At 48.8% G+C, this 25,590-nt stretch overlaps 1 protein-coding gene across 8 annotated transcripts in view; it reads left to right on the forward strand.

Annotated features, from left to right (window-relative positions):
- Positions 1-25,590, forward strand: part of ACACA (acetyl-CoA carboxylase alpha) — a 104,836-nt gene that overhangs the window by 41,007 nt on the left and 38,239 nt on the right. For 5 of the 8 annotated variants that reach the window (XM_048324741.1, XM_048324742.1, XM_048324739.1 and 2 more), the window contains 12 exons: positions 3,239-3,262; positions 4,997-5,140; positions 5,668-5,764; positions 6,983-7,090; positions 9,402-9,458; positions 9,767-9,811; positions 12,525-12,566; positions 12,950-13,165; positions 13,642-13,797; positions 15,468-15,671; positions 20,054-20,209; positions 20,738-20,884. In XM_048324741.1, the coding sequence (XP_048180698.1) occupies positions 3,239-3,262; positions 4,997-5,140; positions 5,668-5,764; positions 6,983-7,090; positions 9,402-9,458; positions 9,767-9,811; positions 12,525-12,566; positions 12,950-13,165; positions 13,642-13,797; positions 15,468-15,671; positions 20,054-20,209; positions 20,738-20,884 (1,396 nt within the window). The remainder of the gene's footprint in view (positions 1-3,238; positions 3,263-4,996; positions 5,141-5,667; positions 5,765-6,982; positions 7,091-9,401; positions 9,459-9,766; positions 9,812-12,524; positions 12,567-12,949; positions 13,166-13,641; positions 13,798-15,467; positions 15,672-20,053; positions 20,210-20,737; positions 20,885-25,590) is intronic. The other 3 variants (XM_048324736.1, XM_048324735.1, XM_048324737.1) reach the window with 3 other exon arrangements.

Here is a 25,590-nt window from a genome sequence, read left to right on the forward strand (position 1 = left end):
TTGTGGATGTTTGTTCATGCCCTCCTTGGACTTCGGTGTTGCTGATTTCAAGGCTTAAGAGTGGTGCATGATCTCTCCTTTGCTGTCTCCTGATGTTTTATCATCTATGGGGTATTTTGGTTGTTCCCTTTTTGTCAGCCTCTTCCTTAGCTTACAGGCAGAAACCGTTTGAAAGGGTGAAAACCAGATTAAATATCCCTGGTCCCAAACAGTGCTTTTTTAAGAACCCCAAACTTGCAATTAGACTATGTAGAGGTTTCTTCCTGCTATCATTTAACAATGATCTATTCATAAAATTTGTATTTCTGCCAGAGTGAAAGCATTTTCTGTGGGCTAGTTGCTGAAACAGCCTCTGGCATCACTCTTTGGATGCCAGGAGTGACCCAGCCGTGCTGCTGTGAGCTCTGACCCTACCTGGAGCCCCAAAGGAATAACTCCTGGGGTGTCAGGTAGCCTGAGGTCCCCTCCTTGTTGTGAGAGTGGTTTGTATAGGGAGGGAGGAGGGGAGAATGATTCCAGGACACCTGTAAATCCCTGCAGCGCCGTGCTGAGGTTTGATGTTAATTAGGCAGCAGGCAGCAGTAATGTGCTGCCGTTCCCTTGGCTTGCCTGCCTCGGAAAGGGCAAAATCTTCCAGCAGAGCAAAGAAGGGGTGTGGAAGGGGCAGCAAACTGAATGGAACGATGATAATTTTATGCAAATTGGACTTCTGTAGCAGATTCAGCTTGGCTGAATCACAGAGGGAGCAGAAGAATAAGGGAAGAAAGAGGGAGAGGAAAAACCCAATCAAAATGTATGGTTTGAGGCATGTTTCACAGCCTTCTGGTTAGATTCTTCTACAGGAATGAGGAAACATAAGAGGAATGGCACTGGTCAGAGCCAGTGGAATTGCTCTTTCTCCTGTGGTACTGCTGTTAATAACTACAAGTGGGTTATTGAGCCAACCTCTGCTGATTCCGCTTTGCTGCCTCATTTCCAAAGCTTTGCCCTGCACTGGCACTCGCTCGCAGCTGGAGCTTTGCATGCATGGCCATGGTGTGGGGGGAGAGCTCCTGTTTGACACAGAAAAAGGGAAAGAAAGGGAGGAGGGGGCAAGGGGAGCTGAATTCAGAGTCACTGGGAGGTGCAGGGGGTGCAGGAGCAATGGGGACAGCGGAGCTGGTGCACGGCTGGAGCAGATCCCTGCTGAGATCGGTGTTGCTGGTCAGGAAGGGCCCTTTTGGGAGTTGAGGAGGGCTCAGGAGGAGGGCTCAGGAGAAGGGCTGGGGCTGGTGTGGAGAGCAGGGTGTGAGGCTGAGGGCAGCAGTGCCAGCACTGCCCCATCGCTGTGCCCGTGTCACCCCCGGGCCTGGTGCTGCTGGGGGCTCTGACGTGGCCCCGGCTGCATGGGCTGGCCCTGGCGGGGAACCAGGGGATGGTTTGGGTTGGAAAGGACCTTAAAGCCCATCCAGCCCCACCCCTGCCATGGGCAGGGACACCTTCCACTATCCCAGGCTGTTCCAAGCCCCAGTGTCCAGCCTGGCCTTGGGCACTGCCAGGGATCCAGGGGCAGCCCCAGCTGCTCTGGGCACCCTGTGCCAGGGCCTCCCCACCCTCACAGGGAACAATTCCTTCCTGACATCCCATTTGAACCTGCTCTCTTTCAGTTTCAATCCACTCCTCCTTGCCTTGTTTCCCCCCCTGCCATTCCTGCCTGAGCCTCCTCAGCTCCGTATGGAGTGGCAGGAGCCGGTTCCCAGAGCACAGCGCCAGGGTGCCCTTTCTGAGGCTGAGCCGAACATTTGTTACACTGTTTTTTTATCCCTCTCTCTTCTGAAAGCCTTCCAGGGACGGCTATGGGAGTGTTCCTGCTGGGGGTAGGAACTGCCAGTCCTCTTCCAGACTATTTTTTCCAACTGAAGTGGATCACATGCAGCTTTCCCACTCTTTGCCAAGCTCACAAAATAGTCCCAACCCCCTGAGGGCTCGAGGCCCGTTCTGTCCTGACCACAGGCTCTGCAGCACAGGGTCTGTCCCCACCATCCTCCCCCCCCAGATTAAATACTTGTGTTATTTACCATAACAGATATGGTTTTAGTTTTTATTGTCCCCATTTGGTTTAAGGAGGTTATGGGAATTTTTTGTGCCTCTACCAGTAATGCACCCAGCACATCACCTTGTAGTGAACGTGACTGTGCTGTGACCAGAGTTTGGGGACAGGAGCAGGGCAGGCAGTGTGACCATGGAATACACTGGTCATTGAGCGTGGAGACTTCATGCTCAGTAACTTGGGGTCTTAACTATGGTCTAGGATGTCAGAAAAGTCTGTGGTTCCTGAAGGGAGGGGGGTGAATGTCCACTCACATGTTCCTCAAAGCTCTCCTTTCCATCTTTGGATTCTTGCTGATCCCTTTGCACAAGCCTCCTGTGTGCAAGGACTTTTTTGATTTAATCTTTGCTATTTTGCATGTCACATCCCAGCAATTTTTCCATCTTGCATGGAGCACTCTCCGGGCTGTTCCTGGTGTGGGCTGGGCTGTGCTGTGCTGCTGTTCTGCTGGTGTGAAAACATGCCCCTCGCTCCTCTCTGCCTTGTGTGCATCACTAAGCCGTGGTCTGCATGCAAATATGGGGAGAGTCGGACTGATGTTATAAAAGAATTGGTAAAGTTTTCCTGAAATTAGCCTTAAGTTTATTCTTTTTAGTGCTGAATGCTGAAAATGCAACGTATTCCGTGGTGCTGTGAGTGTTTGCTTTGTTCCTGCATTGTGGGAGCCTGTGCGTGGGCTGCTGCTTAGCCTGGAAGGTTGGCACTGAGGATTTGGCTTGTTTTCCTGAACCTGTTGCAGTTTTCCTGTGTGAGATGGTCACTATTTTTGTTTTTTTGCATCTCTGCTGTTCTGTCAGGGAGCACAAGCTCCCCTGTGGTCTGGCTTTGCACTTGGTGTGTGCAAAGGGCTTCAAGCGGGGACTGTGAAAGGGGAAATAGGAACATGGGGGTCCTTTGGAAATGCCAGGTGTTTTCCTGGGATATTTCACTGTTTGCATGTTCTCTGCATGGCCTGGCTCTGCCCATGGCAAGCGAAGTCAGGCGGTGGGTGCCTCCCCAGGGCCCTGGCAGGGAGTTCTCCCTGGCAGCTGACAAATTTGGGAGAGTCAATTGTAAACATGTTGCTGGTCTGTGCATCAGCTTGATGATGGTTCTTTATGATGGCTTTCACTAACCAGTCTGTGACTAACTGTGGTTGTTTGATTACAGAGGGAACATCCCCACGCTAAACAGGTACGGTACTCGTCATCTTTTCCAATTTCAAAGGCAGACTAGAAAGAAGTAGCCTAATCCTGAATGTTTTAACATGTTTTGTTGTAGTGCCCTTCTCTTTACTTGGGAAACTCTCAACCATGACTCTTCTTTTTCCTTCCGTTTTCCTCTCCCTTTGTCTAAAACATGTTTTCAGCTTTTCTTAAAAAGAAAAAAAAAAATCTTTGTATGCAGCAGTCTTTGAAATTAAATTTGCTGGGTGACTCAGCTCATCTGCAGTATGGTACACAGCAAAGTGCTGTCCTAGGGTCCTTTGGGGCACTGGATTCCCAGTGTTGACCCTCTGGCAGGGTGTCACAGTGACCCCAGGCAGTTCCTCCCAGCCCAACCTGTTGCTACCCTGGTTTCTTGTCCATAGCTTAGAATTTGTCGAGGCTGTTTCACCTCCCTCACACCATAGATGAATCTACATCTCAAACAGCTGACAGCATGTTTTGTTGTGGTTTGGATGCTAATTTTTCCTCCTGTGTCTCAGTTGAAAAGTATTTCTTGTTTTAAATAATACATGAGAAATGTCTGCTGTCTCTTTGTTCGGTTCCTGTTCTGTGATAGTTTTTGTAATAGTTGTAAGAAATGTACACCAAGGCATGTCCTGAAAAATCCCTCTCTTTCAAAACGTGAATACCTATTATTTATTACGGCTTACAAACCTATTTGGGGAAAAATAGTAAAAATGGGCTTGGAAGTCTCACGGCTCTTAATCAGAGATAAATTGTGGAAACAGAGAGTGACTTTAGGCATGGAGAGCTATTAATCACACTGATGATACTTTAGACTTGTTAACACTGTACTTAGGGCCGTATCACAGTGCGTTTGGTGCGTGGAAAGGAAAAAGTCTCAGCAAAGCTGGGAAGTGGCTGTGGCAGGAGTGCAGCTCAGAAATTAGTGTTAATTATTGTAGAGAAGGCAAACCCCAGCTGTGGTCACCAGAGAAAGGTCCTGTCTAACTGTGTGCTTTTCCTCGCTGTGTGAGAAACTTCCTCTGCCAATCTTGACCATGGCATTGTGAGTCTTTAACAAACCATAAAAATCACAGAATCATTGAGGTTGGAAAAGACCTCCAAGACCACTGAGTCCAGCCTGTGACTGATCCCCACCTTGTCACCCAGCCCAGAGCACTGAGTGCCACGTCCAGTTGTTCCTTGAACAGAAAGGGTAGGAATGTGAGTGTGAGACTCAGTAAAGAGTTTTGGAGAAGTCACTGTACCACACTGCATTTGAGGAGTGCACATTATAGTTTGACCAGAAAAATAATGGAATCAATAAGATAATACAGCATGGTGTGCTTCAGCCTAATTTGTAAAAATGTACTGAACCTTTCAAGTGTCAAACCTTAGAACTGGTGCTGTTTGAATCATATTCCACTTGTAAAGCAAAACATAAAGACAGGAGGAAAAATAAGTTCAGCTTTGCATAGTGAGAATTCTCCTGCCATGTCAAGAAGTACCTGTTTTAAGGGATTGTAACGTTATTTGCTAACTCTGAGTGTTCCTGTACATTGAGACAACATCCAGGTAAGGGCATTAGTGGCACCAGAGGCGTGGCAGGGGCTCTGGAGAAGGCTGAGAAATCCAGCATTTCTGTTGGATGCACAGCCACGCTCCAGCTGGTCAGAACACATGCCCAAACCTGCTCCAGGTGCTGTCCTCCCTCCCCTGTCCCTACTGACTGGGCTCTTGTTGACTTGCTGTCTAGAATGTCCTTCTCCTCCAACCTCAATCACTATGGGATGGTGCACGTGGCCAGCGTCAGTGACGTGCTGCTGGACAACTCCTTCACCCCTCCCTGCCAGCGGATGGGCGGCATGGTCTCCTTCCGCACCTTCGAGGACTTCGTCAGGTGTGTGGGCAGGCTCGGGGTTGCTTCTGTGGCCACCTCCCCACCTGGGCCCTGACAGAGCTGGCCAAAGGCTTTGCCAGGTCTAGAGTCAGGTTTAGACTGGTCCTGAGTGTGTTTCCCTGCTTGGATCCCTGTGTGTGTGTGTCTCCTTGGGCTAACTGTAGTCTCAGGCTGCTGTAGGAGCCATTTGCAGCCAGAGGGATCAGCCTCCCGGATTCCTGCTGGCTGAGGACCATTTGGGAACGTGCTGATTGCTCCTAACGCTCTGTGGATGTGTGTGTGGGGAGTTCATTGTGCTTCCAACCTTTTGGGGTGGGCAAACGCCCAGCAGAGCCCTCAGCCTGCACCCAGGAGGTCTCTGACAAATGTTGGATGATCCAGACTCTGGTTTGAGGATTTGCCTCCTGATCTTTGAGCCCAGCAAGGGAAGGAGCCCTTTCCTCCCAGGACTGGTGGGTTCGGTGCTGGGGTGCTCCATGTGCTGGCAGCAGTGTGGTGGTGACTGGTCCCTCCCTGGTGTGTTCCAGGATCTTTGATGAAGTCATGGGATGCTTCTGTGACTCTCCCCCACAGAGCCCGACGTTCCCTGAGGCCGGCCACGCTTCCCTCTATGATGAAGACAAGGTAGGGTGGGTTTTTTCTGGAAGGTGCTCTCAGGCTGGAAGCAGGGCTGAAGCTGGATGCTCCTCCCTGGCTGGAGTGCTGGAGGCAGGAGTTAGGAGCTTTGTGTATTTATGGCTGTGATTTGCTTGCTTGTTCCACAGCAGGTGACTCGGTGTAGGCGTCTGCTTTCCAGCTCTGGTCTGAAGCTACGGCTCAGCCTCTTGCTCTCCATGTAAATTTATTTTATGGCTTTTAGCACCAGCAGAATTATTGCATCCACAGCAGCGTAACTGAGAGTTTAAACCCGCTGTTAAGTCTCCAGACCTGCACTGTGCACCAGGATGTTGAGCTGCACCTTCACCCACCTTAGTCCTATGTCTGACTTGCTGTGTTTCCTCTCTTACACCCTTCCCAGTCACCTTAAATCCTGATTCTTCCCTCTGTTCGACCTCTTGGAACTGTTTTTAGGAGGAAAAGCTGAGTGGAGCTGCTCAGTTTTTGCAGTGATGTGGAGAACAGGTGCAGAGGAAGCGGGTGGTCCCTAATCCGTAGGGGTAGAGGTCCAGTTTCCCTTAGAGAGACAGGTAGCTGCTCCACAAGAGTGAGAAGCTCTGCTGGAATATAGTCTGTGTCCAGAACAGGGCTTTGTTTTCCACTGATCCCTTGATCCTGATGTGTGTAAGCACTGTAGCCTTTTACAGAATATTACTGTCAACCTTAAAGTCCTCAGATCCCTCTCTTTACATCCCCCTCACCTCACCAAGGTAATTTCCTGTCCAGACTCACTTTTTCCCAGTTAAACACAGGCTCCTAAAGGCTGAATTTGTAATTGCTTGGAGCTCTAATGTAATTGATGTTTCCCCATTATTTAATGTTGTTGTAGATATGAAAACTCACACTGTTTTGCCCCTACACTTTGAGTGTGATTAATTTAATTACTTTTCTTGATGCCAAAGTCCTCTGCTGTCCTTGTGCTGCACCTGGTAAAGAGAGGCTCTGACCTTGTCTGGTCCTCAGAGTTGGATTCTCCAAAGGAAGCTCCTGTTTGATGTTTGTGGACATTGACTTCTGGGAAATTGCAGATTTCTGAGGCTGGATTTCCCTCACAGTTTTCCCTGGTGCTCCGCTGAGGTCATTTCCCCCAGGGCATCTCTGCTTTAAAGCTGGATTTAGGGAGCCTGTTCTGAGGACTGGCAGGAGTTGTTACCTGTTTAACTGTGGGGAATATTGTCCTTGCAGAGTGCCCGGGAGGAGCCCATCCACATCCTCAACGTGGCCATCAAAACCGACAGCGACGTCGATGACGACAGCCTGGCTGCCATGTTCAGGGAGTTCACCCAGAGCAAGGTGAGCTCTCTGCATCCCCCCTCTGGGTCTCTGGGGTTGTGCAGGACAGGTTGGGAAAAGTCTGTTTGTTCCTTAGGTTTGGGGGTTTTTGTTTGATTTCGAAACAAACAGATGTAACAGTTACATCCTTAATTTATCCCACCTCAAGCTTTCCCATTTCTTTGACTGGATGTAGCTGCACCTCTCTGAAACCAGCAGGTCACTGTTTCTCCTTCTAATCTGTCAGGTCAGGACTTCTTCCCTTTAAGTTTTGATGAGATGAAAGAGTTGGAAGGTTTTAAACACATCTGGTCCATCTTCAGTAACTGTCTCCAGATGCTCTGAAAACTGTGTTCTATCCCTTTCCCTGGTGGTAAAGTTAACGTATGAGAAACAGAGCCATGGAAAATGACATTAAAATGTCCTGTATTTGTGTATCACCATGGTCTTAATGCCATTAAAATGTATTGTCCTTGTTTGTATGCTGAAGCCTCCACCTTATACGATATTCCTGGCACGAGGTGGAGTTATTTGGCATGTTCTGTTGCTCCTTCCTAAGTGTGGGATACACTTCAGAGTCCCAAATGTTGGTGCTGGCTCAGCTGTGAGACAGCCTGGGTTGGCAACAGACTCCTTGTGTCCAGTCTGGGCTCTGCCTTGCACCTGCTTTTCTGGTGGTGTGAAGAACTCCAGCAGCTTGTGGAGCTGAATATCCCACCAGGAACTGGGATTCCTGGTACTGCACTGGTTATGGGAGCACTGGGGGAGCACCTCCAACTTCTCAGTGTGGAAGGTGGGAAGAAGTCCTGCAGAAATCAGGGGTTCCAAAATGGGAATGGCATCCATGTGGCTTCAGCAGCTTTTTGTCTCTTTAAACAAGGAAAACAATCAAATCTAAGAATTAAAACTAGTTCTGCTTTTCATCTGCTTGATCATGCTCCAGGCATTTTATGGGAGGGGATAAAAGGAAAGAAATAAAATATAAAAAAAAAAAAAATCCCAAACCACATTAAGCTATCAAATAGGTTGATCCAAATTGTCCAAATAATCTTCCAGTCCCAGCATGTTGTGTGTGGTTTTTTTAATAGAAATTAGGATCATATACTTGTAAATGACTTGTGGAGGAGATTGAGGCAGTCAGTGGAAATGGAGTTTCTCCAGGTGCTGATGGCTAATCGCTCTGTAATAGCTGTGGCCTTGCTGGGAGACCCACATTATTACCATGTAATCAGAATCCTGTTGCTCTGCTGTTATTGTCTGCCACTTGTGGAATTTTAAAAGCAATAACAATTTTTGCTTTTTAAATCACGGCATTATTAAAGTTATTTTCTTCCTCTTGCCATGAATATAGTCACTGCTGCTCATTTTCAAAGGGCTTAACCTTAGTGAAACATCACAGTCTGTGCCGAGAGGGGCTGGTTTGCTCCTGCTTGAGCTGAGCTGTTGTTCCTTTTTGTGTTCTTTGCTTTTAAATTGGAAAAGGGAGGAGGAAGGAAAAAAGTTTTAAGAAGAGGAGAATTACAAGATCTTACCACTTCAAAGGATCAGTGGTGTGGCAAATACTGATGGCAGCACTCCTGTGAGAGGGGGCTTAGGGGAATTTGAGGGAGAAGCAGTGAGAATGGATATTCTCTGATCTGTTTGAAAAAAATAACTGACACCTGCCCTGTATCACCTTTGCAACATAGAGTCTTGGACTCTCAGGATGGTTTGGGTTGCAAGGGACCTTAAGGCCCTACCTGACATCCCATCTAACTCTTGTCCATCTAATTCCTTTCATGTTCCTCTCTGTCCATACAAAAAGTCCCTCTCCCTTCTATTTTAATGCCATTAAAGTACTAGAAGGTGACAGTGAAGCCCCCCCAAAGCCTTCTCCAGGCTGGGAGCCTGGATGTGTCCTTTGGACTGGGTTATCCATGAGCTAGTATGGGCTACATGCTTCTGTGGGTTGGTTCCTTTAAAACTCATTTTCTGTGACCTTACCCCATCTACGCTGTGCTCCCTTCAGAAAGCAATCTTGGCAAATGAGCAAGGATATTTCCTGCAGGATTTGGGTGTGACTCCTGTGCATTCCTGCTTAGCCACGCTCAGCTGGAACTCGCTGTTCCTGTGATTTAGCTCTTTACCTGCTCAGGTGTAAGGGATTGGGGTATTTATGCTGCTAAAGGAGCGTCAGGTGGGAAATCCTCGCTCCGAGGAGGCTGAAGTGGAGCAGCAACTCAGAGGCAGAAGGATCTGCAAAGCTTTTTCATTTCACAGAGGACTTCAACATGTTTTTAGTCTGTTCTGTTTCTGCCAGTCCAGTCACCTGTTTCCATCCTTGTTCTTACAGAAATCAGTCCTGATGGAACATGGCATTCGGAGGCTGACTTTCCTTGTAGCACAAAAGGTATTTCAACATCTCTCCTGATGCTCAGAACGCTTTGGTTTTTAGCTCATTATACCATTGGTATCTGACATGTTTTTTCCCCCAAATTAAATGCTGTATTTACTGTATTTCGTTCTCTCTTCACTGTTTTTTGTCCTCTAAAATTTGAGATGGTTTTCATAAATTCGCATAAGAAAATTAATTTACAATTGTAAACAATCTTGACACCTCTTGTATTCTTGAATTAATTGATTTTTGATTTTTAATCCTAATTGCTAGCTGTCTTCTGCTTTTTTTTTCTTCCTATATGTGTATGTTTCGTTTGTAAGGACTTCAGGAAACAGGTCAACTATGAGGTGGATCAGAGATTCCATGTAAGTAAAAAGGGCCTGGAACACGGTGGCATTCCTGACGTGAGGCCAGGAGACACACAGGGGGCTCTGGGCTTCTCATTTGGATCTCAGGCAGGCATTGAATGCTCACACTGGCGTCAAAGTGAAGTGTTGAAGTATTTATTTGAACATCTGACTGCAAACCCAGGCTGGGCCCGTGGCATTCAGAGGGGCCCCTGAGGTTCTGAGTCTCTCTCGTTACCTGGCTGAGCTCAGGAAGCCACACTAATAAAAATTCTGTGTGTTTCAGTGTTGTCTTCTGTTCTGAAGTGCAATTATCAGTGAAACCTTTGTATTTCTCATGTAGCGTGGTGATTTCTTTTGGCTTCTTACTGATCTTAAAATAACTTGGAGCAGTCACTGAAGGGACTTGTTAAATTTTGCAGAGTGGTTTTGTGATGTGAGAAATGTTTGATGCTGTTACTGCTGAGAATTACTCCCTTCCCCAGGGCTTGGGCATCACTGAGGGCTGGTTTAGGTGGCACTGTAAGACATAAACCAGGTTTTTATCTCTTGGGTATCTACTTTTCAGTGCTGGAAGTTATTAGGAGCCTTTGAAGTGCAAGAAATTCATCCTGTGCTCAACACAGCTGGTCTAGGAAGGTTTATGAAGGGAAAACTAGTTTACAAATCAGCAAAAATAGTGTTTGAACCTGCGTGGGAGTCACCACGTAGGAATTGTTGCTCACAGTACAGGTACAGAGGTGTCAGTCAATGGCTTAGGTAAGAAGCTGGATTCTGTGGAGAGGTTTTTGGGACCTTCAGCAAGAAAATCTAGACTTTAGATTTAAAATAGGAAGTTTTAGAGAATGGAGTGGGTGTTGGGGGATTGAAAAACCAGAGTTGCTGAGTAAGTGCTGTAGGATGTGTCAGAGGTCAGGAAGGAGGCACAGAACAGAAGGAATCATCCCCCAGCTCTCCCTGGCCCCTCAGTGTGGTGTGTCATCTGGCTGTGAAGTTTGTGGAGCACCTCTGGGAGCTGCTCTGTCACTCTTTATTACTGTCTCCTATCCCAGCCCTTCATTACTGGACCAACTATTAACTTAGCCAGGGCCTGGGCTTGGGTTTGTTTTTGTTTTAATTACAGTCTATATAATTAGTTCCCAGCATGTTGAGGTAATAGAGAGTTGCTCCAGCAAGCTTCCAATTTCCTCATCTCATTAGGTTTTTAACGTGATTATTAGTATAATAATCAACTATGATGATTTCTGGTGTAGCTTTTCGCATTCTGCGGTTTGCAGGGTGTCTTGATTGGCTAATTTAGGCAAATTATTTTGATTGTCTTGATGATGGTTGGTTGATTAGAACACAGCAGGGGTATAATTCTTCCGCCTAGGAAATGGAGCACTCTTTTGGATTTTGGTACCAGAGCACTGAGGATTTTTGTGTGTGTGCACATCTAATTACGATATTTGCCCACCACACCAGTGAGATGCCTTGGAAGCAATTCCATTAGTGAAGGAATGAGCATGGAGATGGTGGGAGAAGCTGGCAGCACGCAGAGGAGGACAGGTAGGAGGGATTGGGAGAAGTGAGGAAACATGAGGTTGTTTCTTAGATGATGCTCCCAGACAATGAGCGTTTCGGGTGAGCCTGAATTTCCAGGCAGCATTTCTTGTACCACTGGTTATTTTTGAAGAGATTCCAGGCAAACTCAAGTTATTTTGCTCAACTGAGAGTCATCAGGTGAGGTTTGGGGACTGTTTTACTTAGGAGGGATGGAAGATGACTGACTAGAATAGTACTTTTAGCCCTAAAATCTGTGTTGCTCAGTGGTGGCTTATACACAATCACTGGCTGTCACACCGACTCCCACTGGGGTTATTCATTTTTCATGGATAATGGAACGTGAGCCAGAAATTCAGTGACTCCAGGTCAGGTTCCCTGGTTTTTGCTTACTAAGACAGTTCTGGCCAGTTGTGTGTGTCCCTTCAGGTCACCTTCAGCACGGGCAGCTGCTGTTCTCATGGGGTGCAAAGCACTGACCAAAGCTCCTCTGCCCAGTAAAAGTGTAATTCCAGAGGAGTGGGTGGGTTTGCCTGGATGGAACTGGAGGGGCAGGATGCTGTCTAGGCTTTCTCTCTTCCTCAAAGACTTGTACAATATTTCAGAAAACTCTCAAGGCTCTGCCAGGGTTTTATCTGTGCAACAGAAAACTGGAGAAACTGAGTGGTATTTGGGGGACTTCTGTAATGTTTTTGCTGCTCCATGCAGGAGAATAAAGTTATTTGATTACAACTCCCATTTTTCCTTGGGAAGAGAGTATTTCTGGCAGTAATGGTATGAAGAGAGCTGCAGAATAAAATCATTGTTCTGTGTACATCTGCATCCATAACCGAGTGTTCACATCACTCCAAACATTTCCACAGGAAACTTAATCATAACAGAACTAGAAAAAGTTTCCCACTTCTCTCTGGGCACCTCCATGTTGTTGTCTGTTAATAACTGACAATAATTATCTAAAGCAAATCAAATAGCCTCTGTTGCATTAGTGAGGGCAGGTTTAAGCTGCCTCTGCTGTCTTCTTGAGGGTGACTTGCTTTTCCACCACCTTTGTAATGTTGCAAAAGTAGCTGGGAATAACTTCTGTCACTTCCTGTGCTGTGGTGCTGCCCCAGGAGTGGCCTGAGGGCACTCTGGGGACATCAGTGCTTGCTTTGGGAGGGCTAACACTGTTGTTTTTATTTTCAAACAGAGGGAATTTCCAAAGTTCTTCACATTCCGTGCCCGGGATAAGGTGAGTTGGATATTCTTGATACTTTTCTCCAAGTGTTGGCTTTATCCTTCTTTCATGCAGCGGCTCCTTGGAAGCAGGGCAGTGATTCACTACACAGAATCAGGACAAAACCTTCTGGTTTCTGTGGAAAAGAGGGATTTTTGAGGGAGATTAGTTTGAGAACTTGCTGTCCTGCAATTTGTGTTGTGCTCTCAGCACTTCAGCAATCTCACAGCTCCCAGTGCCAGTGACTGCGTGAGAAGTCTGGGTTGGATTATTTGAATTTCTTGGGTTTGAATTAAATATGGAATTTCAAAAGGGATGTTGTCGAGTTCTTACCCTCAGTGTTTCACCTTTTCAATCCACTCTTTCCCCACCCTTTGCTGTGTCCGTGGCCGCTGCAGTTCGAGGAGGACCGGATTTACCGGCACCTGGAGCCGGCCCTGGCATTCCAGCTGGAGCTGAACCGCATGAGGAACTTCGACCTCACGGCCATCCCCTGTGCCAACCACAAAATGCACCTGTACCTGGGGGCAGCCAAGGTGGAGGTGGGCACAGAGGTGACAGACTACAGGTTCTTCGTCAGGGCCATCATTCGGCACTCGGACCTGGTGACCAAGGTGAGTTTGTCCCTTTCCAAGGTGGTGCATGAAACCCGGGGTCAGCCTAGGGACCTGCAGGATCCAAAACTGACCATTCCCTGTATGCAGTGCTGGGGGTTGTGCCCTCTCCTTGCTGGTGCTGCTCTGCAGAACCATCCCTTTGACATCCTGGTATTCCCATGCTCCACGGAGATTTTTTCAGGGGCCCAAGAGAAGAGTCAGAAATCCTGAGATTTTGAGGCAACAGTGGCTTGCCCTGTCTGGTTTCAGATTTACTCTGAACTAAAGGAGGGCATGAGGCAGCCAGGTGTGGGATCCAGGCACTGGGAGCACTGGCTCTATGCTGGGGATGGATCTGCTCCAGGGCTGCACATCCTGTGACACCGATGGGTTCTGTTTTCTCCGTCACATCCTTCTGCAGTTTTCCAAACCTTGCATTTCTGGGCTGTGATTTGTGAGTAAAAAGTGAATGGTTTGTTGGCAATCTCTGGCAGGAAGCCTCCTTTGAGTATCTGCAAAACGAGGGAGAGCGTTTGCTGCTGGAGGCCATGGATGAGCTGGAGGTGGCCTTCAACAACACCAACGTGCGCACGGACTGCAACCACATCTTCCTCAACTTCGTGCCCACCGTCATCATGGACCCCTCCAAGGTGGGAGCTCCTCCCAGCTCGGGGCTGGTTGTCTTTCCAGGGCTTCACTTGTCAGAACTAAATGATCTTTGTTTATAGAATCACAGAATCATGGAATGGTTTGGGGTGGAAGGGACTTTAAAGCTCATCCTATTCCAACCCCGACACCTTCCCCTATTCCAGGCTGCTCCAAGCCCCGTCCAGCCTGGCCTTGGACATTTCCAGGGATCCAGGGGCAGCCACAGCTTCTCTGGGCAGCCTGTGCCAGGGCCTCCCCACCCCCACAGGGAGCAATTCCTTCCCAATATCCCATCTAACCCAGCCCTCTGGCAGTTTAAAGCCATTTTGTTGTGCAGCTCAGCTCCTCTGTGTAAACTGAGGGACAATGATCAGGAATGTGTTTTGTGTTTGAAACTAAACCTATTTTTTCATTGTGTGTTTGAGATAAACAGTTTTAATAAGGAAGCAGATGTAAATGCCCCTCTGTTTATTACAGAAGTCCAGATTCCATCCATATAAAACATGAGATAAATTAGGAGCTTAAAAGGAATCTGTAAATTCAGCTACAAAAGTGCCTCATTTTCAGTCTCTGATACAAAACCACAGAGATCAACGTTATAAATAAATGAACATTAGGCTTTGTAGATGCACAAATGAAAGTGTTCAGGCATAAAGGATGTTTGTGGTTAGCACAATCACCACAAAGCAAGTCCCAAGTCCAGGCTGAATTTAGCTGGAAATCAGCATTCAGTTCATGGGTACCCAAAGATGAGAGCTGACCTTTCCTGAGGAGAACAACCGAAAGTTTAAAAAGATGAATTGGGTATCAAAATAACTCTCTCTTGCTTGCTGACTTTTAAATCATGATTAAAACTTGGTGGCTTAAGTCGCTCTTGAATGAACCTTTCCTGGCGTGTCCAGAGCCGTTGGTTCCCAGGAAATTCAGAAGAAGCTGGAACATTCATCCCCGGAAGTTGAGCTGCCCTCAGATACATACCATGACTTTTCCTTGAGCTGCTGTGCAAAAGAGGCCTTTTTTGGGAAAAATGTTTAAGCCAGCCTATAAATTGCCTTCTTTTAATGTGCGCTTTGCCCACAGTAGTATTTTATAAAGTTTAATAGAAGAGCAGAAGGCCCAGCTCCAAGTGGTAATTGCTTTGTTGATTTAAAGCTCCGTGCAGGCAGGGAAATGTGATTATTGTGCGTAGAAGGGCTACAGAACTGCTTGCCAAGGGTTTGGCTTCCCTGGATTCTGTAGTTCCCAGGTGTGAGAGATGCCTGTGGAGGGGAGGCAGGGGGTCCCTGTGCTGGGGTGGGGTGGTTGGACGTGATGATCTTCAAGGTCTTTTCCAACTTACGGATTCTGTGATTCCATGTGCCATGAGGAAACAGGGATGTGAATCCAGCACTGTCCCACTACATCAGTAGTCCCCAGGTGGAATTCCTGCCTGTCTCAAGGCTTAGGATGAGGAGGGACAGGTCACCGAGGTCCTGTAACTGCCCTGGGCTTGTGCTGATGTGTGACGCTGCTTCGTCACCTTGGAGCGGTGGGATCCAGAAAGAATCCCAGAATGGTTTGGGTTGGAAAGACCTTAAAGCCCAACTCATTGCACCCCTGGCATGGGCAGGGACACCCCCCACAGACCAGGCTGCCCAGGGCCTGCTGAGGGACCCCTTTTCCCACGCTGCAGATCGAGGAGTCGGTGCGGTCCATGGTGATGCGCTACGGGAGCCGCCTCTGGAAGCTCCGTGTCCTCCAGGCCGAGCTGAAGATCAACATCCGCCTGACTCCCACGGGGAAGGCAATTCCCATCCGCCTCTTCCTCACCAACGAGTCGGGATACTACCTGGACATCAGCCTGTACAAGGAGATGACAGACTCCAGAACGGGACAGGTATGTCCCTATGGATCCAGGCTTGGGTGACAAAATTGGGAAGGGGACACGTTTTACCTGATGGAGCTCTTCTGTGCTTTGTGGTGTTTCCAGGTAATCACAGAATGGTTTGGGTTGGAAAAGCTCATCCCATTCCAACCCCCTGCCATGGGCATGGAGACCTTCCCCTAGAGCAGGTTGCTCCAAGCCCCATAATACATTTCAGTGTAACACAAAATTGCCGTTCAACTTAGCCAAAGCAAGGAGAATGTAAAGATAAACTTGCAGCAGCAGATGTGAAAATGTGATCAATTAAGTCAGTCAAGTCTTCTGGTTGTTTTTTACGTGCCCTCAGTCATTTGGGCAGCTGTTTTCCCAAAAAGTTTTCCTCAGAGTGCTCAAAAAAGTACTTGAAAAGGAATCACTGCTGATACTCATCCTGTAGGCTGTAATAAAAAATATTATTAATTATACATTCCCCTGAGTAGATAGAAAAAAATCTGTGAACTTGTCCTTTAAATCCTAAAGATATAGGGAATGACTTGGGTAGGATGATGTAAAATTATGGAAGGTGCTTTTATATCATTTTTATGAGGGGTAATGGGCTCTTTTGTAATGGTTGTGGCTGTTGTGGTATTTCTGTTTTTCATGGCGCAGGAACAGTGTGGTTAACTGAAATACCTACATATGCTAAAATCCATGGAGCATGGGATGCATGAAAAATATTTAAATAGAGAAATGTTTACATCTCCCTCTGTAATCATCTCTCTGCCAGGCAGGAGAAGCAGCAGAATAAATCACTTGGGCACTGTGAATGTAGAACACAAAGTGCTGAGTCACCTTTTCTCCCCCTTTTCCGTTTAATTTTTCCAGCGAGCTGCTGCCCGTGGAGTCCATCCAGCTCTGAGATCCCAGAACAGATAGTGTCAGTGTGTTTTACCTCGTTCCTGCCTTTGAGGGGGGATGAGGAAAGAAAAGAACATTTTAATAATCTCCAGCAGCTGAGCTTAACCCTTGAGTTGGGTCAGTCACTTGTGAAGGTCACGAGTGAACTCTGAACTAATGGACTTCATTTTTTAAAGCTTGGGGAATGGGCTTGTGTGTGTATGGCTTTAGCAACTTTTCCAGTATTAAATTTGATTTGTTTTCCAGAATATTAAACCAGGTTCTAGTAAAAAACCATACTGATATTTTTAGGAACCTTCCCCCTCATGATGAAGGTTTATATTGTAGGATGAGTTCAGATCCATGGATTTTGTCCTGTGTTTTCAGAGGATTCTTTTAAACTTAGAGAAATCTTTTTTAAAAATTCAGATATTACTGATGTGCTATGTACTTTCTGACTTCTGAAGAATGGGAAAATGGCTTCATGGTGAGAGAATGACCCTGATCTCTTGTTTCCCAGTAGTGATAAGTAGTGATGCTCAGCACAGACTTCTCCAGTTCCCTACAGAGCTGCTGTGGAGCTTTCCAGAGATTTAAGGAGAATTGGGCCCCAAGTGCAGATCCTGACAGATCTCAAGACAGGCATTGTCACAAACATTTGTTACCCTGAACAAATGATTCTCCCATTAAAGAAGCTGCTTCCCAAATCAGTGTTGGTGCAGACTGAAGAGAGCATAAGCGGCTGTTTTTATCTAAAAACAAAAATAGGCTATACTGAATTTTGTGGAATTCTTCAGTTAATTCATCTTCAATGAGATAAATTCTGTTAAACACATCCTAATCATGTCCCTCCTGCCAGGTGTGTCCCTGTTAAGCAGTGTTTGGGCCGTTTAGGGCATTTTTATCCCGTTTTTATCTTCTCCTGTTCCTCCTCCATCGAAAAGCTTCCCTTCCAAGTCCTGCCTGCCTGGAATATATAGCGCCGTGAAGCGCAGCAGTTGATAATTCATGTTGCTACTCTGGGAAAATCTTTTCAACTTACAATATCAAAACTTCAAGCCCAATGACATATGCAAGTCTTGACCCGGCTCGCGGGCGCAGCCGGCGGAGCCGCGGATCCCACTCCATAAATAACGGAGTTCTCCGGGCTGCTCCCAGCTATCACCATCCGTCAGGGCAGCTGCTGGGGAGCAGGAGCTCATCTCGGGCAGGGGTTTGTGTGGGGGCCGTGGCTCTGTGCACTCCCTGCTCTGCTGTGGTGGGCAGCCAGGCAGGGCTGCCAGGATGGCGCAGTGACGGGCCCGAGGTGTCTCCAAAGGGCAGCAGTGTGTGATGGAGCACCACGGGGCTGTGCCAGCACCGAGGTGTCTCCAGGGGCAGCAGTGTGTGATGGAGCACCACGGGGCTGTGCCAGCACCGAGGTGTCTCCAGGGGCAGCAGTGTGTGATGGAGCACGGGGCTGTGCCAGCATCGAGGTGTCTCCAGGGGCAGCAGTGTGTGATGGAGCATGGGGCTGTGCCAGCATCGAGGTGTCTCCAGGAGCAGCAGTGTGTGATGGAGCACGGGGCTGTGCCAGCATCGAGGTGTCTCCAGGAGCAGCAGTGTGTGATGGAGCACCACGGGGCTGTGCCAGCATCGAGGTGTCTCCAAAGGGCAGCAGTGTGTGATGGAGCACCACGGGGCTGTGCCAGCATCGAGGTGTCTCCAAAGGGCAGCAGTGTGTGATGGAGCACCACGGGGCTGTGCCAGCATCGAGGTGTCTCCAAAGGGCAGCAGTGTGTGATGGAGCACCACGGGGCTGTGCCAGCATCGAGGTGTCTCCAAAGGGCAGCAGTGTGTGATGGAGCACCACGGGGCTGTGCCAGCATCGAGGTGTCTCCAAAGGGCAGCAGTGTGTGATGGAGCACCACGGGGCTGTGCCAGCATCGAGGTGTCTCCAAAGGGCAGCAGTGTGTGATGGAGCAGCACGGGGCTATCCCAGCATCGAGGTGTCTCCAGGGGCAGCAGTGTGTGATGGAGCACGGGGCTATCCCAGCATCGAGGTGTCTCCAGGGGCAGCAGTGTGTGATGGAGCACGGGGCTGTGCCAGCATCGAGGTGTCTCCAGGGGCAGCAGTGTGTGATGGAGCACCACGGGGCTGTGCCAGCATCGAGGTGTCTCCAGGGGCAGCAGTGTGTGATGGAGCAGCACGGGGCTATCCCAGCATCGAGGTGTCTCCAAAGGGCAGCAGTGTGTGATGGAGCACCACGGGGCTGTGCCAGCATCGAGGTGTCTCCAAAGGGCAGCAGTGTGTGATGGAGCACGGGGCTGTGCCAGCATCAAGGTGTCTCCAGGGGCAGCAGTGTGTGATGGAGCACGGGGCTATCCCAGCATCGAGGTGTCTCCAAAGGGCAGCAGTGTGTGATGGAGCACGGGGCTGTGCCAGCATCGAGGTGTCTCCAGGAGCAGCAGTGTGTGATGGAGCACCACGGGGCTGTGCCAGCATCGAGGTGTCTCCAGGAGCAGCAGTGTGTGATGGAGCACCACGGGGCTGTGCCAGCATCGAGGTGTCTCCAGGAGCAGCAGTGTGTGATGGAGCACCACGGGGCTGTGCCAGCATCGAGGTGTCTCCAAAGGGCAGCAGTGTGTGATGGAGCACCACGGGGCTGTGCCAGCATCGAGGTGTCTCCAGGGGCAGCAGTGTGTGATGGAGCACCATGGGGCTGTGCCAGCATCGAGGTGTCTCCAAAGGGCAGCAGTGTGTGATGGAGCACCACGGGGCTGTGCCAGCATCGAGGTGTCTCCAAAGGGCAGCAGTGTGTGATGGAGCACCACGGGGCTGTGCCAGCATCGAGGTGTCTCCAAAGGGCAGCAGTGTGTGATGGAGCACCACGGGGCTGTGCCAGCATCGAGGTGTCTCCAGGGGCAGCAGTGTGTGATGGAGCACCACGGGGCTGTGCCAGCATCGAGGTGTCTCCAAAGGGCAGCAGTGTGTGATGGAGCACCACGGGGCTGTGCCAGCATCGAGGTGTCTCCAGGGGCAGCAGTGTGTGATGGAGCACCACGGGGCTGTGCCAGCATCGAGGTGTCTCCAAAGGGCAGCAGTGTGTGATGGAGCACCACGGGGCTGTGCCAGCATCGAGGTGTCTCCAGGGGCAGCAGTGTGTGATGGAGCACGGGGCTGTGCCAGCACCGAGGTGTCTCCAGGGGCAGCAGTGTGTGATGGAGCACCACGGGGCTGTGCCAGCATCGAGGTGTCTCCAGGAGCAGCAGTGTGTGATGGAGCACCACGGGGCTGTGCCAGCATCGAGGTGTCTCCAGGAGCAGCAGTGTGTGATGGAGCACCACGGGGCTGTGCCAGCATCGAGGTGTCTCCAAAGGGCAGCAGTGTGTGATGGAGCATGGGGCTGTGCCAGCATCAGCAGCCTGGCAGGGAGCACGGACAGTCGGGCTGGAGTAGCCTGGGGACTTGTGGTAAGAGCTGGATCAGTGCAGTGTGCAGAGCCTGTGGATTAACCAGGACTATGTCTGTCCTGCAGATCATGTTCCAGGCATATGGAGATAAGCAGGGACCACTCCACGGGATGCTGATCAACACCCCCTATGTGACTAAAGACCTGCTGCAGTCCAAGAGGTTCCAGGCGCAGACTTTAGGGACATCCTATGTCTATGACATTCCTGAGATGTTCCGGCAGGTGAGTGTTCTTTGGGCTCTTCTTGTTGCTCTTCTCTTTGCCATCCTGATTGTCAGAGGAGCCAGGGGCCTGGAGCAACTCCAGCAGTCCCCAGGGATTATCAGCTATGGATTGAGGTCTACTTTGAATGAAATTAGGATAAACTGCTGCTGGAGTTCTGTTAATGAGTCAAACAGTAGAAGCTGAACCATAAACCACCTTCCCTTACTTGTTGCTGTTTCTTTGTTTTCTCCCCTCATCATCTGCCTTTCCTAGATGGTGTTTCTGATGTGCTGGGTTCTATCCTGCACCACATCATTCAAATTTCACTTTGGGGGGAAACTGTTATGTGATTCAAATCCCAAAGCAGGTGATATCCCAGGAACACTGTCAGTCACACTGGCAGGAGGGATATTTTGGGGTGTCCTGTTGGGACAGGAATAATTTGGGAATAATCCCAAATTCTGTTGGGAATACCACACGGGAGTGGATCGGATATAAATGCTGGCAGGTGATGTTCTTAAGGAGAATTTCTCTTTCCACCCCCAGTCTCTGATCAAGCTGTGGAATTCCATGAATGACCACGCGTTCCTGCCGCCGGTGCCGCTGCCCTCGGACATCCTGACCTACACGGAGCTGGTGCTGGATGACCAGGGCCAGCTCGTGCACATGAACAGGCTGCCAGGAGGAAATGAGGCAAGTGCCACTTCCTTTCATGCTGCTTCTCTCTCCATGCCCCACAAGACGTTGTGCTTTGGGCTGGGTTTGACAATTGTAATGAAAATTTACCAGCCAGGCACAAAATCTATTCGTTCAGCCTTTCACAGATGAAATCTCACTCTTGAAAATGAGATTTTTGTTTCATTAAAAATTAATACCTTCCCTACAATGGGTATTTTAACTTCCATAGTAAATGATGATTCAATTTCAAACCTGTGCCTATGCTGAGTTTCCTTCATAATTAAAAAATGCTCATTCAGCTCTTCCAGGTAACTGGGGTTTGTATTTGAGCAAAATGTGTTTTACAAGACTAAACAGAAATATTTTCATTTGCTACAAAAAACCCCAAACCACAGAAAAAACTATTTTATGCTTCCATTTCCATCCACCCCACACAGTTTGTATCAGGGTGTGTGGAACATCACTCTCTGGAGCAGGATTTACTCAGGAGTGACAATGAGCTGATGCTGGGAGTGGTGGAGTCACTCCTGGAGCTCGAGCAGCAGGAGGCTGTGCTCTCATGGTGGGGTTTTGCTGGGGTGTCTTCCCATTAGGAAGGCAAATATTGCAGCTTTGGAATGACTGCAGATAAAGATAACCACTAGAAGGTGTGGGGGTTTTTTTTTGTGGGAACTAGTAAGTGAATGTTCTACAGTAATCTAAATTTGAACAGTTCTAAGTGGTGGTATCATTTATTTTTTCTTGGTGTTGTTGAACCATATTTTCCTGAATACGCAACTTAAAGTTTGCAAAGGCTCTCCTCAAAAACATCAGGGTAGTGATGAGAGGAAACAGGGATTTTCCTCACCATTTCCTGCATGGGTCTTGTCAGGGGAAGGTTTGGAATAGGTTGCTTGCAAATTGCCCCTGATGGTGACTGTGGGGTCACTGCGGCCTAGTCTTCTGCTGGACTTCAGGAGGAATGTTTTAACTGGTCTAATTAAAGCTGGAATGAGCTATTCCCTGCATTCCCAGTGCACGCTGAGGCTGCTGGGGAGCCTTGTGCCATCATCTTTCTCTCTTTCCCTGCTCTCATTCAGCGTTTGAGTGGATGGTGGCTGGGGAAATAGCAAAGTCCCTCAGGGACGTCGCTGTGTTCTTGCTGAAATTACAAGCACAGAGCTGCCTGGGCATGAACATGTAGTGTTTACTCTGCCAGTATGAATACAAATAGTCTTATTATAAGAGATTCTGTACCCAAAGACCACCAAAAAAAATTAGGAGATTTTTTTTTAACCCTTGGTAGGCTTCTTTGTACTCAGACTGTAAAGAAATTACATGGCTGTTGTGGTGTGTGGAGTGTTGGTATTTAAATTAATCTAATCTGATGTGATCTATCAAATGTCTTCTTGCCCAGAGGGGTTGTAGAGGTTGTGGACTTTCCACCCCTGGAAATGTCCAAGGCCAGGTTGGACACTGGAGCTTGGAGCAACCTGGGATGGTGGACAGTGTCCCTCCTATGGCAGGAGTGGCACTGGATGGGCTTTGAGGTCCCTCCAACTCCACAGTGGAGTCTGTGCCCCAGAGATGCAGAGCTGGTTCCAGTGAGCTGACTGACAGGTGAAATAGGAACTTCCCAGGTCAATGTGAGATTTTTATTATTATTTTTCTTTCTTGCTAGCAAAAGTTGCTGATTTTCTGAATTCAAAGCTGTTGGAGAGATTGTCCATTGTGTCTTTTAGAAGAGAGGAGATATCTGTTGGGAACTTCTGTCTGTGGTAAATGTTGTTGGGTGCATTCAGGTTCCTGTTGTTCTTGTTTTGGGTCAGAGGCTCAGAGCCATTCCCACACGTCCAGTGGGATCCCCGGCACCGGGGGATCGGCTGCTCGGAGCCAGGGCTTGGCTTTCCTGACAGTTACATTTCCTCCTTGTGAAAGGGCTCAAGACACTCCTGCTCTTACAGCATTCAGCTGAGCTGAGTGCCCTGAGTGTTTGAGCTGATGGGAGGAATTGAGAAACCAGCATAAAATCCAGGAGATTTGTGGGCAGCGCGTTCAGCCGGAACTGCAATCCCTGCTCTGACACGGGGGCAGGGCAGGAGCTCCAGGCTGGGGTTTCTCCCTGTCCTCACAGAGTTTGCAAGCAGCATTTTGGGCAAAAATCTATATTTTCAGGAAAATCTTGAGGTCTCAAGACTTTTCCTAATCCAAAAGGTTTTTCTCCAAGTAGCTCACGACCACTCCCCTCACCCACCACCCCACTGCAGTAATTAGCTGTGGTCTCGACAAAGAAGCCAAGGAATTAATGAACTGTGAAAATACAAGTTGCTCTTTATTCCTAGACAGCTCTGGCTACGGGAGGGGCTTGGCAGTGCTGCTGGCTCTGCCCTGCCCTTGGGGCACAGCACCATCCCTAATGGGGCCTTTTCCCAGCCTCTCACCATCCAGAGGACACCTCTTTTTTCCACTTTGCCACAGAATCCCAGACTAGTTTAGGTTGGAAGGACCTTAACCTCATCCTGTTCCACCCCTGCCGTGGGCTGTGCTGAAATGGGAAAATCTCAGAAAGAGTCAGGAATTGGGGGAGCCCAGAGCAGTTCAGGAGTGCATCCACTACTGTTTCAATCACCGTGCTGGAGACCAGACCTGGAGCACAGTGACACCCCCTTCAAAGCCCAGGGCTTTGTTCCCCAGATTAGCATATTAGCAGAAATCTCAGTGTGAAAAGGTAATTCCCTCAGCCCCTTGCAGAACTCAATATATTCCTTGTCAGTCCTGAGCCAGGCATTTGGATACTTTTCTGTAGCACTTTATGTATTTTGACTACAATTTCCCCTGATCCTCTGGCACCAGGAAAGCACCAGCTGCTGATAAGACCCAACTAATCTCCAAGGACAAGGAGAAAGTGATGTAAGGAGGGCCTGCAGCAACACCTCACATTCCCCTTCATCCCTCTCCCGGTGCCCCTGGAAAATGTGTCATTTTCCCCACTGGCACTAGATGTCACAGTTTTTCCTCCTCAGTAGCACGAGCATCAGAAATAATCCACAATCGCAGCTGTTTGCTGGAGCTTTGGCTCCAGCGCCTTTCCTGGGTAGCTGGGACGGTTTGGCCAGGGGAAATTCAGGATGGCAGAGGGCTCCTGGAATGCTGCTCTGGTGGCTTTCCGGATTGCCAGAGGCAGAAAGGTGTAGCTAATGCATTTTATACAAGCACAGCTTAATCGTTGAGCTGCATGTTCTGCTTTGTCACTCCCTGTTCCTGCATTTTATGGCAGGCACAGGGAATTAAAACAGCAATGAGCGCTGCAGATTTCTTGGAGGGTTTTAAAATCTCCAAATCCAAGCCTTCCAGGAACAGAGACGGAAGAGGTGGCACAGTTTTATTCTCTATTTTCATACAGATGTTTGAACAGGTGTATGTGGGTCACGTGGATACTGTGGACAGGAATGTTCTTACCCACAGGAAAGCTCCTGGTGAAGGCTGTCTGTTGCTCTCTGCAATGTACCTTTACCCATCTGTAACTTCAGGAGGAATTTCTCCATGGAAAGGGTGGTCACGCATTGGAAGGGGCTGCCCAGCAAGGTTTGGAATCCCCATCCCTGGAGGTGTCCAAGGAAGGGCTGGATGTGGCACTCTGGTCTAGTTAACGAGGTGGTGATGGGTCACAGGTTGGGCTCGATGATCTTGAAGGTCTTTTCCAACCCCAGTGACTGTGGGATTCTGTGACACCTTTCCCTGAGCACATGGTCACGTCTCATCCTGGAGCTGTTCCCTCCCATCGCTCAGATCGTGCCAGCGTGTTTGGCTGGGCTGCCACGACCACGCTTGGATTGCTGAGGGACACGTTTTCCAGAGCCAAGAAGGAATCCTGGGTTTTGGCACTCCACCCTTGTCAAGGCATGGAGCTGGAATACTTCTGGCAAACCATGTGCACCCTGCCCTTTTCCTGGGAGCTGGTTCATGCTCCAGGTAAAAATTCAATTGCACAGTGTAAGTGCAGAGAGTCACTCTTCTAGATCTGAGGTTCCAGGCAACAGATTCAAATGATGAAATGTCAAAATTGCTACATCTGCACCAAGTAAATACCCACATTCAGCTTTCCAAATTTGGATGTAAATAGATAAAACAATGCCTGGCCTCAAGTCCCCAGGCTCAGCATCTGAAGTAGAATAAACCAACACTGATCTCCTCTCTTGTCTCTGGTGCCCAGTGACAGAACATGAGGGAACGGCTGGAGCTGTGCCAGGGGAAGGTTTAGGTTGGGTATCAGGAAAAGATTCTTCCACCCAGAGGGTGGTGGGGCACTGAACAGGCTCCCATGGGAATGGTCAAGGCTGCCAGAGCTCCAGGAATGTTTGGACAACGCTCTCAGGGACAGGGTGTCTGATTGTTGGGGTGGGATTGCCGGGGTGTCTCAGGGACAGGGATTGTTGGGAGCTGGATCAATGATCTCTGTGCTCAGGATATTCTGTGATTCTGTTGGCTCTGCTTCTCCAGGAATTACAGAACCTGCCAGAAAGCCTGAAAAGCTCCCTCTCCCCAGCACCAGCTGCCACTGGCATTGGCTCCCCTCTGCTCAGAGCCTGCTGTGCTTCCTGGAGGGAGCCTGGGATCGGCTCCTTCCCCATTCCCCTCGGTGCCTGTTGTCAACAGCTCCGGCTGCCACCAGCAGTCAATTTGGAACTGCATCAGTGTGTGTATTACTGTTCCCATCGATAGTGCAATTAATGTTGAAGTCA

Source organism: Corvus hawaiiensis, chromosome 20 (genome assembly GCF_020740725.1).
Source record: "Corvus hawaiiensis isolate bCorHaw1 chromosome 20, bCorHaw1.pri.cur, whole genome shotgun sequence".
Lineage (NCBI taxonomy): Eukaryota > Metazoa > Chordata > Aves > Passeriformes > Corvidae > Corvus > Corvus hawaiiensis.